Source organism: Lactuca serriola, chromosome 6 (assembly GCF_051521515.1).
Source record: "Lactuca serriola cultivar US96UC23 chromosome 6, Lser_US96UC23_V15, whole genome shotgun sequence".
Lineage (NCBI taxonomy): Eukaryota > Viridiplantae > Streptophyta > Magnoliopsida > Asterales > Asteraceae > Lactuca > Lactuca serriola.
The window spans coordinates 176,418,658-176,432,530 of record NC_136413.1 but is presented as its reverse complement, the minus strand read 5'-3'; the positions used below and the strand labels follow the sequence as shown (position 1 = coordinate 176,432,530).

Here is a 13,873-nt window from a genome sequence, read left to right as displayed (position 1 = left end):
TTATGAACTCACCGACTTAATTGTTGTCACTTTTCAAAATCACTTGTATTATCAGGAAATCAGTAAACAAGTAACCAAAGAGTTTTTGGAGGATGGGGCGTCGTCGCATCATGTTATTTACTTCTGACCATATGTATATGGTATCAAGAAATAAATGTTTTGGATACAATGTAAACTTATTAAATATTCAATATGATGATTGTAATGCTTTGATCACTACTATTCATTTGTTATGATACTGTACATAAAAATCATCCACCCCTAGACGTTTCCGCCGTTCTGGTTTGAGGGTCTGACAAAATCCAATCCTTTTCAAATTAGTTCTTAAAATCGATCACTTATCAAAGTCTTATCTTATTCAATAACAAATTCAATGACAAACCACTTTACATTTTTCTCCCTTATAATAAAAACCCTAGCAAAATCACTGATATTATATGTAGAGATCTCAAACAAAGAAGAGCCACCATTCTTCTTTTAAAAACTACTTCAATCAACTTTCTTAACCTTCTTGTAGATGAACATTTGAAGTTGAATTGGAATTTTTTGAATAGGGTATATGATAGTAAACGGATAAATATAAGAATTTAAAGGGATGTAAAACTTAAAAAAATGTTTAAGAAAAAGATATGGATAAATATGTTATTTTGAAGTTTACCAGGGGTAAATACAAAGTTTTGATTTTTTTTTAGTATTCTCTTTCAAGCACTCTTATTTATCGATTTTCTCACGGCTGGTACAAATTGGTTCGCTTCAGAGGTAGTAGATTGCAGTATCGCACACACAAACCCTAACAGGAAACCCTAGATCGTCCCGCGAGGAGAAACAAAAATGTCGCATTTTGGTAGAGCAGGCCCTCCAGATATCACAGATACCTATTCGCTTCTCGTGCTTAACATCACTTTCCGTAAGTTTATACTAATTTTGTCTTCTGATTTATACAAATCCGATATTCTGGTAAAATAAAATTATCTATCCTAATTTTGTTTTCAGGTACTACTGCTGATGATTTGTTCCCACTTTTTGATAAATATGGGAAAGTGGTTGATGTTTTCATCCCTAGAGATCGCAGGTACGAATTTCCCCTCAATTTGATTTACGATTTCACGAGCGATGTTAGGTGGCGTTTAATTGAATCGTTATGAATGTGTCATTGTTTAGAGATTTTGTTGTTTATAAATTATATACCCCGATCGTGGATAGGAAAATTGTTCCATTTCGAATTCTCTGTTAAAAAAGATAAATTAGATAAAGGAGTTATCAGCTCTTACCTCAAAACTTTGTGAAGCTTCAAGAAGATCTATTTTTTTACCCAAGTACCTGATGGCTAAAAGTATGATATAGAATATCGACATTGATTTCTTTGCAAGTTCAACACATAAATTTCTCTAGCACTATTTTTTGTGAAGTCTGTAGCTATCATTTGAACTTAAACTTAGGTTTTTAGGAGTGTTCAATCAAATGTCTAAAACTCTGTTCAACACCCAAAAACAGGGATTCTTATGGATCAAAATCATTGCTGTCAATAACTTGCATGAATCATGTGTAGCAAAGAAATCATTTTAGCTTGAAGATCAAGCAAAACACGCTATCAAGAACATAAGAAATTAAAACTTATTGCAAACTTCATACCATGGAGGAACTACTTTCTTTCTTACAACTCTACAATCCATATTATCCAAAGTCAAATAGATCATCTTTCAAGATACGAATTTGTAAAGTCAAAAGTATTCATTTGTCATCCATATATTTGCTCAAAACAGATAAAGTTGACAGATTTAAACTTAAATCACATTTGTTTTTTTTTTAAACTTGTAATTATTGTGGTGATTAAAGGACTGGAGATTCTCGTGGGTTTGCTTTTGTTCGATACAAGTATGCAGATGAAGCACAAAAGGCAGTCGAAAAGCTTGATGGTGAGTATTTGATCTTTCATTTTCTTGTAATGTATTTCCTTTTATGGATTGAAATAAATGCACTTGTCACTTGTGGAAATCCTTTCAGGAAGAGTTGTTGATGGAAGAGAGATGATGGTTCAATTTGCCAAATATGGGCCAAATGCTGAAAAAATGTGAGTCACATTCTTCACATATAATATAATATAATATATTTCCAAATTCCAAGAATCAGAGTTGAAAAAGTACACAGTTGTTTGGCTGATGTGGTTGTTTTCATTCTTGTTTTAGTCACAAGGGAAGGATACTTGAACCAGTAGAAAAGCTGAAGGGTAGATCAAGGAGCCGAAGTCCAAGACCAAGGTCTGATGAGGATGTAATTTTGACCATTCTACCCTTGTATTGGAGTTGATTTTTACTGAATGTAGTTCCAGGTATAGAGATGAATACAGCCACAGGGGCTACAGGAGGAGAAGTCGCAGCAGAAGCAGGGAGAGATATTATGGAAGGGACAGAGATCGTTACAGAAGTAAGAGTAGGAGCCCTGATTATCATAGAAGACACAGGAGGAACAGATATGATGATGATTATGATGATGAGAGAAGCCCAAGTAGGTCTCCTGTAAGGTAAAAAGACGTAAATGCCCTTATCATTGAAAATAGCCCTAGAAAGTTGATGTTTTGTTAAGAGCCTGATGGACTAATCACTATTCTATATGTGTTTGTTACTTACATAGAAGTAGAGAGTACTAGTCTCGAAAAGACTAGAATGCCCTTATCCTTAGAAAGTTTGTCTAGTATGGTGTCATGTTTCAATAAACTGATGGGTTACACAGAAGCAGGTCTCCTCCTCCACGTAGGACACCTTCTAGAAGCAGAAGCCCAGTTAGAGGAAGAAATGAGAAAGCATCATCACCTGGAGCTGATTCCAGAAGCCCTTTGCAGCGTTCTGATTCCGATGTAAGTTTTTTTTTTTACTTGTGGAATCATTGATTCCGGATGTTGATATATATTTTTTACTGATTACTTTTATCTTTTGTTTGACAGGAATGATCGACTGAAATAAGGTTTGAAAGATGGATTTTTGAACTAGTTTGCTGGTTGGTGCATCGTATTGTTAAGGTTAATATTTTTTCATCCCATGCATTTGCTCAGTATGTTTAATACTGATTTCGGTTTGTTTTTATGTTCCTTTTGGATTTGGATGTTTATGGGTGTTGGTTTTAAATTGTTTTATAAATTGGATATGTATAAAAATTTGGGAACTGAATGTATTTTTTTGGTGTGGTATCTGGAAGTGTTGATGTTGATGTTGATGTTGCTGTGGGGGAGAGATGAGATTGTTGATGCTGTTGGTGTCTTTTTGTTACCTGATTTCAGCTTGTGAGAGTGGTAAGAGAAACAAAACACTTTCTTGTTGCTCAAGTCAAGTAGGAAATATGATTTATAGATATGGATATCAATATATTATGAAATAGTTGCTGACTTGAGATATTTTGGGTAAAAAAAAAAGGAGTTTTAGTTGGTTGCTGAGAATGAGATGATCATGATCATGATACTGTAGTTGATGATGATGATGATGATGATGATGATGCAGAGCCTAAAAATCATTCTCGTTATTTTTCAAGGTTAGAAGTAAACACAATTTGATATGCTTCTCCTTTTTATAATAATTTTCCATCACTTTTTTTTTTCTTCTATCATGTTGCATGCATAGTCATTTTACATATGCATGTATCTTTAAGGAAAATTGCAGTAAATGACTTATCATACAATAGGAGTTGGTTGCTAATCTATGATATTAATATTAACCTTAAATAGAAAAATGAGGTGGTAATTTGTGTGCCATTATTGGTATTTTTCATCAGTTTTAAGTAAATTGGTTTAGGATGTTAGAATTTAACTCTTTTCATTTTTAGCTTAATTTTCTCCATCTCTTGAAACAAATATATGTCATATTAATAGAAGAAATTAGAATAGTATCATATCTTTTGAGTTTGTATAAAACAAGAGGCGATTGCTATTAATGTAATATTGATGAGATTATATGAATTTTTACATATTGTTTGATATCTTTTGTTAGTTAAATATTTGTATATTTTTTCTTTATGAAAACGAATATGAGCTGAGCTATCCTTTTTAAAGTTGTATTGTTGGTCTTTAAAATTATTAAAACGTTGAGAGTTTTACTTGGTAGTTTAAAATATGTTATGGTAAGTTATAACTGCACGACAATTCATTAGAGACATTTTGTGTTCTTAGGCACAAGAAACCAAAGCAACATACTAAGGTTTGCTCATAAGATAAAAAAAAAGATATTGAGCAAATTTATAGTTTTTTTTTTTTCTTCCGAGTTTTTAACAATTTGTGTTGATTCTTAATCTAAGAAACTCTCCACTTCAAAGCCTTCAAACCATTTGGAATGGCAACCATATCTTATACCTATTAAATGTGCGTATTGTGGAGACGTGGTTATAAAAATATAATGGCTTTGAATACAAATATCACGTCAAACACTATATAAACAACCAAGTTATGCAAACAATACTACTAAAATTTAGATTTTAAACAACCAAACAAATATGAAGGTAAGTGTTAGGGAAATAAAATGAAAAGTGAACGACAATGATGTAAAGTGATTGGGCTTAATTCAAGTCGATGGTTGATCTACTCACACTCTAACACTTTTAATGGTAATCTAACATTCAATCATATATTACAATTTGAAGTATATTAGTGGGGACATAAACCGAAGTTTTTGTGCGGGGAAATATAGAAATTTTGATCTTGTTGTTGGTTGCTTTGAGTATGGAACTGAGAGAGAAAAGTAATAGAAATTCATCAAAAGTATTCGGAGTTTTCACCTCTTAATTTTTATAAAGCAAGCATTTTTGTAAATTAATGTGAGGCGATGCCTAAACACCAATGTTTTAAAATCCGGGTTTTTAGTTGATCTGGTCTGATTACCGGTTCACGGGTCAATCGGTTGAACCGCCGGGCCAACCCGATTTATGATCTTTCTTTATTTTTATATATTTTACTTTCCTGCAAAATGCATAAACATATAAAACAAATAATTTGATGTCCATAAAGTTTAAACATTGAAAACATTAAAGAAACCGCAAACGGCTTGTTGTATCCAACTATCCAAACCTTATTAAAACGGGTCAATCCAGTTTTAACCGGCTCAACATAAGCGGTCGAACCGCAGTTTAGGGGAAACCCGGCCGGTTCGATCCGTTCCGTATTTTAACAAAAAATCGCTCTCAATTGACCCGCCTTCTACCTCGGGTCACGGTCCAACCGGTTGAACCGGTCGGGTGAACCCGGGTTTTAAAACATTGCTAAACACCACTTAAATATTTCAACAATATTTAGTTGAGTTTTAATATACTAGATTTTGACTCACCCTCCACTTCCTGTAATGTAATGTAGCATCATTTTCTCGAATTAAGGCAACACTTTTATGAGATTAAGGCATCCTTTCTAGAGCTAATCCACCACTTGATACATTTTTACCATCTTGATAATTTCCCCAAGTAGCATAGGATGATGATTTTCTCTTCTACAAATCACTCCATTAAATATTTAATCTCAAAAAAAAAAAATTACAATGATATTATTAAACAAAGATGAAATTCGAGTTTTGATTTTACCATCATTAAAACCAAGTGAGAATATGGGCAAGTGTCCTAACAATACTTAATTGGTTAATTTAAATTGTTACTGGTTTTGGTGATGACACTTGTTAATCTCATTAACTACCACTAATGTTACACCCTATCTTACCATATTGACTTTATTATACCAACCGCTTCAACATTAACATGACATATGTTTTAGTCCATTAAAATATGATTGAGTTGTCATATTGAGATTGTATATAATGTATGATGCATATAATCTTACCATACTGACTTTATTATACCAACTGCTTCAACATTAACATGACATATGTTTTAGTCCATTAAAATATGATTGATTTGTCATATTGAGATTGTATATAATGTATGATGCATATAATCTTAAGAATGACAACGATGTGATAGGGTTGGGATGATATTTGTGAATGTGATAGGGTTGGGATGATATTTGTTGATGAATAAGTTTGTGTGTGTGTGTTTAATTGCAAACAAATGTATGGTTTGAAGCACATTAATGTAACCTCAAAAATACATAATATATTGTACTAAAATATTCATAATACCTTTGTTTTTGTTTGCTACTTAATATTACATGCTAGATGTAACTTAGGGCTATCCCATTTTACATGACTGATGAATCTCTAAAGAGAGAGAAGAAAGAAGATACAATGGAATGAATAATTTTTTTTTTTTTTGAAACGGTGAGCATATTATTAAAGCTTAAAAGCAAACAAACAACAACATCATAAACAAGGAGCTCGAGCCAAATTACAAAAAACAGTCCAAAATAGTCGAGGAGTTCCAAGCATGCCAATCAATAGAATTACAATTAGACCTATGTTTGATCCAATTGAAAGTGTTTAAATTAATATCATCAGCTGTAATCATGATCGGCCAGGACGGACGCAGACATACATGGTAGGTGTTGCCGATACATAAAAAATAGGTAGAAAAAACTGAAAAATCGAAAAAATTTCATTGCGGCCAGAAAAGTTAGGGGTTGCCGGTGCCACACCGGGAACCCCTTAGAACTGTCCTTGATGTAACGCCCGTAGATCAAGGCTAATCAATTTAGAGACGATAAGCGTCAAAAATGACTTTTTGATGGAAGATTATTTAGAAGGATTAATCTTAACCAAGTTGTATTATATGTCACAAGATTTCCGTGTATATAAAGAACGCCAAAATCCGAGTTATAACGAAGAAGTTATGACCTGTCGAAGTTTCGCGACAGAACTGGCACGACCCAGCGCGACGTAAATAGTGAATTTAAGGTAGATAGATATCTATCCTTAGTGATCTAAACAAGAGTCGAAGATGTCTTCGATAGTAGTCCAACGATAAAAAGATAGACGAAAACGGAGTTCAGATGAAGGAGTTATGAATTTCGAACGGAGTTTTCCTGTCTCGGCCTACTAAAGATAATATATAAGTAATATATTTATAATATATTAAAAGTAAAGTCAAAATTAGCCAATGGAGTCTAAACGAGAGTTGTAGAGCATAATCTCACCTTCGTGTCGATATAAAGAACGTCGAAAACGGAGTTTGTATGCGAAAGTTATGAATTTCTGAAGTTCGGGGAGCGAAACCCCAAAACTGTCAGATACCACGACGTGGCAAGCAGTGTCACGACGTGGCCAGTCTTCTGACACCTCCGGGAGTCCCCTAGATGCAACTTGCAATGACGCATGCAGTGACGACCAAGCCCACGACGTGGAAAAAGGTGCCACGACGTGGCAATGACCAATTTTGCCCTATGAATAGATTTGAAGGGCCAGCCGAGTTTGGTTGCTCATTCTCTCATCTCTCACCCATATTACCTCGATTTACGTGCAAAGAAGTACCCCCGAAGCTCCGATATCATCTCGAGACCCGAAGCGAGTCCTGAAGCCCGAAGATCCCGAGAAGTGCAATTCCCGAGCCGAAGCTCTGCCCGCGAGGAGCCCGATTTTTGTGAAGATCTTCCAGATCTACCGAAGAATACTACTTCTGCAAGTCGTAGTGCTGTTCGATCATCTTCTGATCAAGTGAGTGTGTGGTCACTTTCTTCTAACACATAAATATTAAGTATTTACTATGAAATACATGCTATGTGTATAATATAAAGTTGTTTATATATGTGGGTGTATAGTCCCTTTCATAAACACGATTTTAATACAAGTATTGTTTGAATGTATTAAGTATATGTTTTGTGTGAGTGTGTAGTTACTTTCTTCTAACACATACATATATGAAGTGTTTGCCATGAAATACGTGCTATGTGTTATATATTGTTTGTCTATTTGAGATGGGCATGGAATTGATGTTTTATACATGTGTTAAATGATTTAAACCGTGTAAGTATTCATATCTATGAAAATGTTGGGTAGAACATGGGTAGATAGGATAGTTGGTGACTATGGAGTTAGCACCTATTGTATAAACTTTGGTGACTATGGAGTTAGCGCCTATTGTATAAACCTTGGTGACTATGGAGTTAGCGTCTATTGTATAAACCTTGGTGACTATGGAGTTAGCACCTATTGTATAAACCTTGGTGACTATGGAGTTAGCGCCTATTGAGTAAACCTTGGTGACGATGTGACTTCGTGCCTGTAAAGTGAACCTTGGTGACTATGGAGTTAGCGCCACTTGAGTAAACCCCAACGACTATGGAGTTAGCGTCGCTTGAGTAAACCCCGACGACTATGGAGTTAGCGTTTGATAGCTATGGATTTAATACCTGATAGATAAACTTTGGTAGCAATGGACTTCGTGCCAATTCCTTAGATCAATCCTTAGGAATGAATGAATGAAGAATAGTTGATTCTTAGGGTAAAACCTTAAGAGTAAATAAGATAATGGGGATGGGTAATTGGGTTGTTTGTTTAATGATTGAATATAATAATTGTATTATTGTGGGTTGAAAACCCTATATGCTCACCATGCTCCCAAGCCTGACCCACTCAGTTTTCTTTGTATCACAAGTATCGATACGAATGCTGCTTTGCACTGAGAGATTAAAGGAGATGTAAATAAATAATGTAAATGAATGTATGTTCTGTTTATGCTTATGTGTCTGTATCGGAACATTACATCCTGATGTTTTATTATTAAATGAAAATACATTCTCTTTCAGAAATGTTTTGATAAGTTATTATCATATCTTGTTTTATGAACAAATTCCGCAACCGTTTTCTTTAAAAGATTACTCTGATTTTATAAAACAAAACATAAACAAATCGGTCTTTTCTGGCCGTGAAATTGGGGATGTCACACTTGATGATCGCCCGCCTTTCGTTTCTGAAAACAATTGCATTCCTGGCTTTCCATAACATCCAGAGAGGTGTATACTAGAGACAAACACACAATTTTGATTTTTTTGCTCCTCACAGTAGAATTAAGCATATCCAATAAGTCATCACATGAATTAGGAAGACTCGTAAGAAGGGAAAACCAGTTCACCAACCATCTCCACAGAACCACAACGAAAGAAGATCAGGAGAAAAAAACATGATCAATGCTCTCATCAGTTTCTTTACAAAAAGGACATAAGGTAGACGAGACATTAATTCCACGCCTAACTAAGCTCAAGAAAGTAGGAATTTTGTTTTTAATCAATCTCCAAACAAAACAGTTGATTTTTAGAGGGACCCATTTTACCCAATTGAAATAATCCAAAGTCCCATTGTTAGACTGCATAACCATCACATCTCTTAAAGCTTTCATCGAAAACACATCTCCACCGTCGCCTCCCAAATCCACCTGTCACAGTCGTCATCAAACCTAAAAACAACAACATGATCTGATAATGCCTGAAACCGACTTGTTTCCCTCCCACCTCTAAGCCGCCTCTCGCCCAGTCCCATGAAAAAGATGAAATTTGCCCATTAATATCCAAATGACTTTATATAGATTCTTATAAAGATTCCTAATCATACTCCAAAACCCTAAAAAAACATTCATTATAAAATGGGAGCCGTAATAGCCATTTAATAATCACACAATTAATGGTATTTTTGGATTCCACGTACAATGCTTAACATGTAACAATTATAAATAGAGAGCCGCATAAAAGAAAAGTATTATGCTGATGGAACACCTGTCACACTTCTAGAAATGTTGCATATTTGATAACATATTGTCATGTATAATTAGGGTTTCGGAGCACCTTCAACAACAAAATTAAATTTATGAGTATAATTGTAAGATGATGTTGAGAATATCAAACATGGACAATAGATCATGGTATAACTTATTCAACCAAACATCACCACACACACCATGCATCAATGTTAGAAATGTTTAATATCATATTTTCAGTTTAGCATAAGAAATTTATTTTATAAGTAATGTCAATTACTTTAATGGTATATGTTTTTTTATCTTTATTATCGGTAAATAAATAATAAGTTGTTATCGTAACAAGAGCATTTGTATCTCGTAGGATTTAATCTTTTAATAACTCAACCTTCCAAAATCTATTTTTAGACCAATTTAATTGTAAAAATCAAAGAATAGCAATTATAGTAATCTTTACGTCTATAAAGCCAAGTTGGAAAAGAGCGAACGCCTGACATTGTTGCACAGAGGATGTCGACGATTACCGTTCCGGCAGACCGTCTCCGACGACGTTGAGCAGCTTCATAAAGCTTTTGAAGGTTTTTCTATAAATTCATCCATTTTAATTAGACTAATTGATTATTTTCATTAGATTGTCAATGCTGTACACTTCAATTTGATCATGTACGAATCTCGACTGATATCTCTCGTTAATATCCCCATACGTGTTAACCAATTGTTTACCCTTGTTGTTTATCTTCTTAGTTATCTACAAATCTATTCTTAAATTTCTATCTAATTTGATCAGTTTTTGAAAATTATTGTTATCATCGGATTGCCAATGCTGTTGTATGAATGAATGTTCTGATCTCGTAATTTGGATATACAAATTGATTATCATGTAACCTGTTCTGTATATGCAATAATCTGTAAAAAGATATTAATCATTTCGCGAATTTGATGATTTTGAATTCACTTCTATCCTATAATGGCGCATTAACGATCCAATCCAACCTTTATTTGTGCCTGTTTTGAGTTATTTTTGGAGGATAGATCAATCATCAATTATATGATATGATTAATTTCATGTCGATTGATTATGATGTTTTAATCAAAAGAAATGCTAGGAAAACGAAGAAGATCATGCATGAAAGTTATAAATCGCTTTGGATTTGTGAAGAAGATGATTGGTGCATTATTTACCTATTAATCCTCTTCCGAATCAATTATCACATCTTTTCCTGATGAATTTCCTTTCCAATTTTTTTGATTCTGTTGAAGGATGGGGAACAAACGAGGGTTTGATCATCGAGATTTTAGCTCACAGAAACGCAGACCAACGTAAGCTTATCCGCCATACTTATGCTGAAACTTACAAAGAAGATCTCCTTAAAGCTCTTGAAAAGGAACTCACAAGCGACTTCGAGGTACATTCAAACCTAATTTAATTACTTCTCCATTCATAAATCTATTCAAAACCAGGTTTAATCTGATCCATTTTTGTTAATTAATTTAGAGGATTATTCTTCTCTGGACACTCGATCCACCTGAAAGAGATGCATTTTTGGCAAACGAAGCAACAAAGAAAGGAGCTAAAAGCAACCATGTTCTTGCTGAAATAGCTTCTACAAGATCCTCACAAGATCTTCTTCTTGCAAAGAAAGCTTATCATCTTCGTTATCAGAAATCCATGGAAGAAGATGTTGCACATACCACAACTGGGGACTTCCGAAAGGTAGTACAAATTACAAAACTACAAACTCTTGTTTTCATTTCAAGGGCATTTTTGTAGTTTCATTGTTCTTTTTTTTTATTTGGTTCTATAGTTGTTATGGCCTTTGGTGACGAGTTACAGATACGAAGGGGATGAAGTGGACATGTCGCTTGCAAAAACAGAAGCAAAGTTACTCCATGATAAAATTACAGAGAAATGTTATAACGATGATGATTTTATAAGAATTATCACCACAAGAAGCAAACCACAAATCAATGCAACTTTGAATCATTACAAGAATGAGTTTGGACAAGATATTAACAAGGTATGATTATGAACATTGACTTATTGACTTTGAATCATTACAAGAATGAGTTTATATTAAATTTTATTTATGTCAAATTAAAAAATGTTTATAGGATTTAAAAGCTGATCCAAAAGACGAGTTTTTAGCAATTTTAAGGGCAACAATAAAGGGATTAACGTATCCTGTGAAATACTTTGAGAAAAGGTTAAGGCTATCAATTGAGAAGACAGGGACTGATGAAAGTGCACTCTCAAGAATTGTGGCTACACGAGCTGAATTTGACATGAAAATTATTAAAGAAGAATATAAAAAGAGAAGCAGTGTTTCATTAGATCAAGCTATTGCTAAAGATACTAGAGGAGATTATGAAGACATGCTTCTAGCTCTTGTTGGTACTACTGAATCTTAAAATCTAAATTTATTTTAGATTGTTTGTTTGCAGTTTTATTATGATTTTTAAAATTGTTGGCTTAATTTTTCTTTGCTTATGTGTTGTGACATTGCACATATGTGTGTATACATCTAAATAAAGCATTTTACATTTTAATGTAACCACTAGAAGGAAGTGATAGTGATGTGTTATCAAAATCTACTAATTCAATTTTATAGTAAGCATTTTATATTTTCTATATAACCTTAGCATCATCTTATTTTCCCTCATTCTTCTTTCAGCAAAATCCAGAAAATAATCACATTAACTTCCCTTTTTTTTTTTGTTAAAATAAAATTACTACAATTTCATTTTCTTTAATAAATAATTAAAATCAATTAAGGAAAATGGTTAATAAAAACAAAATTTATAAAAATGCAAATACTTCGTTACTTACAAATATAAAAGTAAATACTTGAAAAAAAAACATGAATTAGAAAAAAACGAAACTAAAACAAACTACGAGATCAGGCCGATATATTTTTTCTTGATGACCAGGTTGTCCCCCGAAAGATGGTCGGTGTTTTGCATAAAAAATTTCATATCTTTCAAGCGTTGTTTTTCCTCACAAACCTTTACTTTTTTGGCCACTTTATCTTTTTCAAATGTTGAATGTTCAGTGAAATTCAAGTTATATTGTTCGAAACTCGTTGTCATTTTCTACATTTCTTCTGATTTGGTGAATCCAATGCACTTGAAGATCCATCCCCCTTCCTTGTTGTTGAACGTGTCATCTTTATTCAAATCTAACCCGCCACGAACATTGGAAGAAGTTGTGTAATTCCTCAACAATGTTTTTGTTCTTTTTTCTTACATCGACTTCGACCTCTTTCTTTTGCATGTCTCTCCATTTTGAGCTTTGTGCTAAAATTTTCCAAATGTCATTATATTTGAATGACCTTCCATTGTTGCCATCACGAAATAATTGATATGCCTCTTAGAGAATTTTATCACTATGTTCGCTTCTCCTTTAGTTTTTAGGTTGTTGTACAACTCGTTCATCTTTGAAATATGCTTACAAATATCTCGAAACTTTGTATTCAATTGGTGTTTACTACAGTAGTCACCACACCCTATTTGTCAGAGAAATCTTTCGGTAATGAATAGCAAAACATGATCAATCAGTTGTGCATTTCCTTCCTTTGCATCATAGGATATGTCATGCTTTTTTTAGCATCGATTCTTCCATTGGAATCCACCATTGAGAGATTGCCTTTGTTTTACTGGTCGTCGCTTATTTTCCTTTGCCGCGTAGAGGGAGTTGGTTGTTAAAGATCTATTCGGGTGAGAGGGGTTGAGTTCCCCATACAAAGTTGCCATCCGACTTGTCGAGGGTTTCAATTTTTGGGTTGGGGGGTGGTTTTGGGGTGCAAGGTGTGTTAGGTCGGTGAAACTTGATCGTGAAAAGTCACAAAGTTATCGATCATGTTGTGGATAGTATTTGGCATAGGCATAGGATAATATTGTTGAACATTTTGAAATTGTAATAGTAAGAAGGAGAAAGGGGGGGGGGGGGGGGGAGGGGAATAGGGAAATAAGTTGATGAATTTTTTGACCGGATTTTGGGACGATGTTGTTGGCATCCATTTTGTTGTAAAAATGAATGAAAGTGAAAAAAAGGTATGAGATTCAAGGTTACAATTGGTTGGTTTTTATAGAGTGGTAAATACCGTTAGTTTTTAACAACAACAACAACAATAATAATAAGAGAAAATTACGCGAATGGTCCCTGTGGTTTGGGGTAATCTGCACGCTTGGTCCCTAATTCTTTTTCTTAACTCGGACGGTCCCTAAAATGTAATTTTGTTGCGCGTTTGGTCCCTGGCAGACTTCAAAAGAC

At 33.9% G+C, this 13,873-nt stretch overlaps 1 protein-coding gene and 1 pseudogene across 7 annotated transcripts; both read left to right on the top strand.

Annotated features, from left to right (window-relative positions):
* Positions 1–720: 720 nt before the first annotated feature.
* On the top strand, positions 721–3,742 carry LOC145057419 (serine/arginine-rich splicing factor SC35-like). Of its 6 annotated transcripts, none has more exons than XR_013686071.1 (10): positions 721–907; positions 994–1,072; positions 1,837–1,916; positions 2,005–2,071; positions 2,187–2,258; positions 2,324–2,521; positions 2,731–2,854; positions 2,942–3,016; positions 3,205–3,286; positions 3,408–3,742. XR_013686071.1 is itself a non-coding variant. In XM_079005259.1 (8 exons), exons 1-8 carry the CDS (start codon positions 832–834, stop codon positions 2,945–2,947), a joined length of 696 nt encoding a protein of 231 aa, XP_078861385.1. In that variant the 5' UTR covers positions 721–831; the 3' UTR covers positions 2,948–3,204. The 6 variants fall into 6 exon arrangements, 4 of the variants coding, with proteins under 4 accessions (XP_078861385.1, XP_078861386.1, XP_078861383.1 ...); XR_013686070.1 differs by having other exon boundaries at positions 3,193–3,286; XM_079005259.1 differs by lacking the exons at positions 3,205–3,286; positions 3,408–3,742 and having other exon boundaries at positions 2,737–2,854; positions 2,942–3,204.
* A 6,246-nt stretch (positions 3,743–9,988) lies between these two features.
* On the top strand, positions 9,989–12,211 carry LOC145059139 (annexin Gh1-like; annotated as a pseudogene). Its single transcript, XR_013686659.1, has 5 exons — positions 9,989–10,181; positions 10,864–11,009; positions 11,099–11,317; positions 11,409–11,621; positions 11,716–12,211. The product of XR_013686659.1 is annotated as an annexin Gh1-like (transcript).
* The last annotated feature ends 1,662 nt before the right edge of the window (positions 12,212–13,873 follow it).

Coding starts and splice junctions, on each gene's coding strand:
- LOC145057419 (XM_079005257.1), top strand. CDS start 832: ATGTCGCATTTTGGTAGAGCAGGCCCTCCAGATATCACAGATACCTAT. Junction 908..993: donor CGTGCTTAACATCACTTTCC/GTAAGTTTATAC, acceptor TTTTGTTTTCAG/GTACTACTGCTGATGATTTG. Junction 2,259..2,323: donor AGCCGAAGTCCAAGACCAAG/GTCTGATGAGGA, acceptor TACTGAATGTAG/TTCCAGGTATAGAGATGAAT.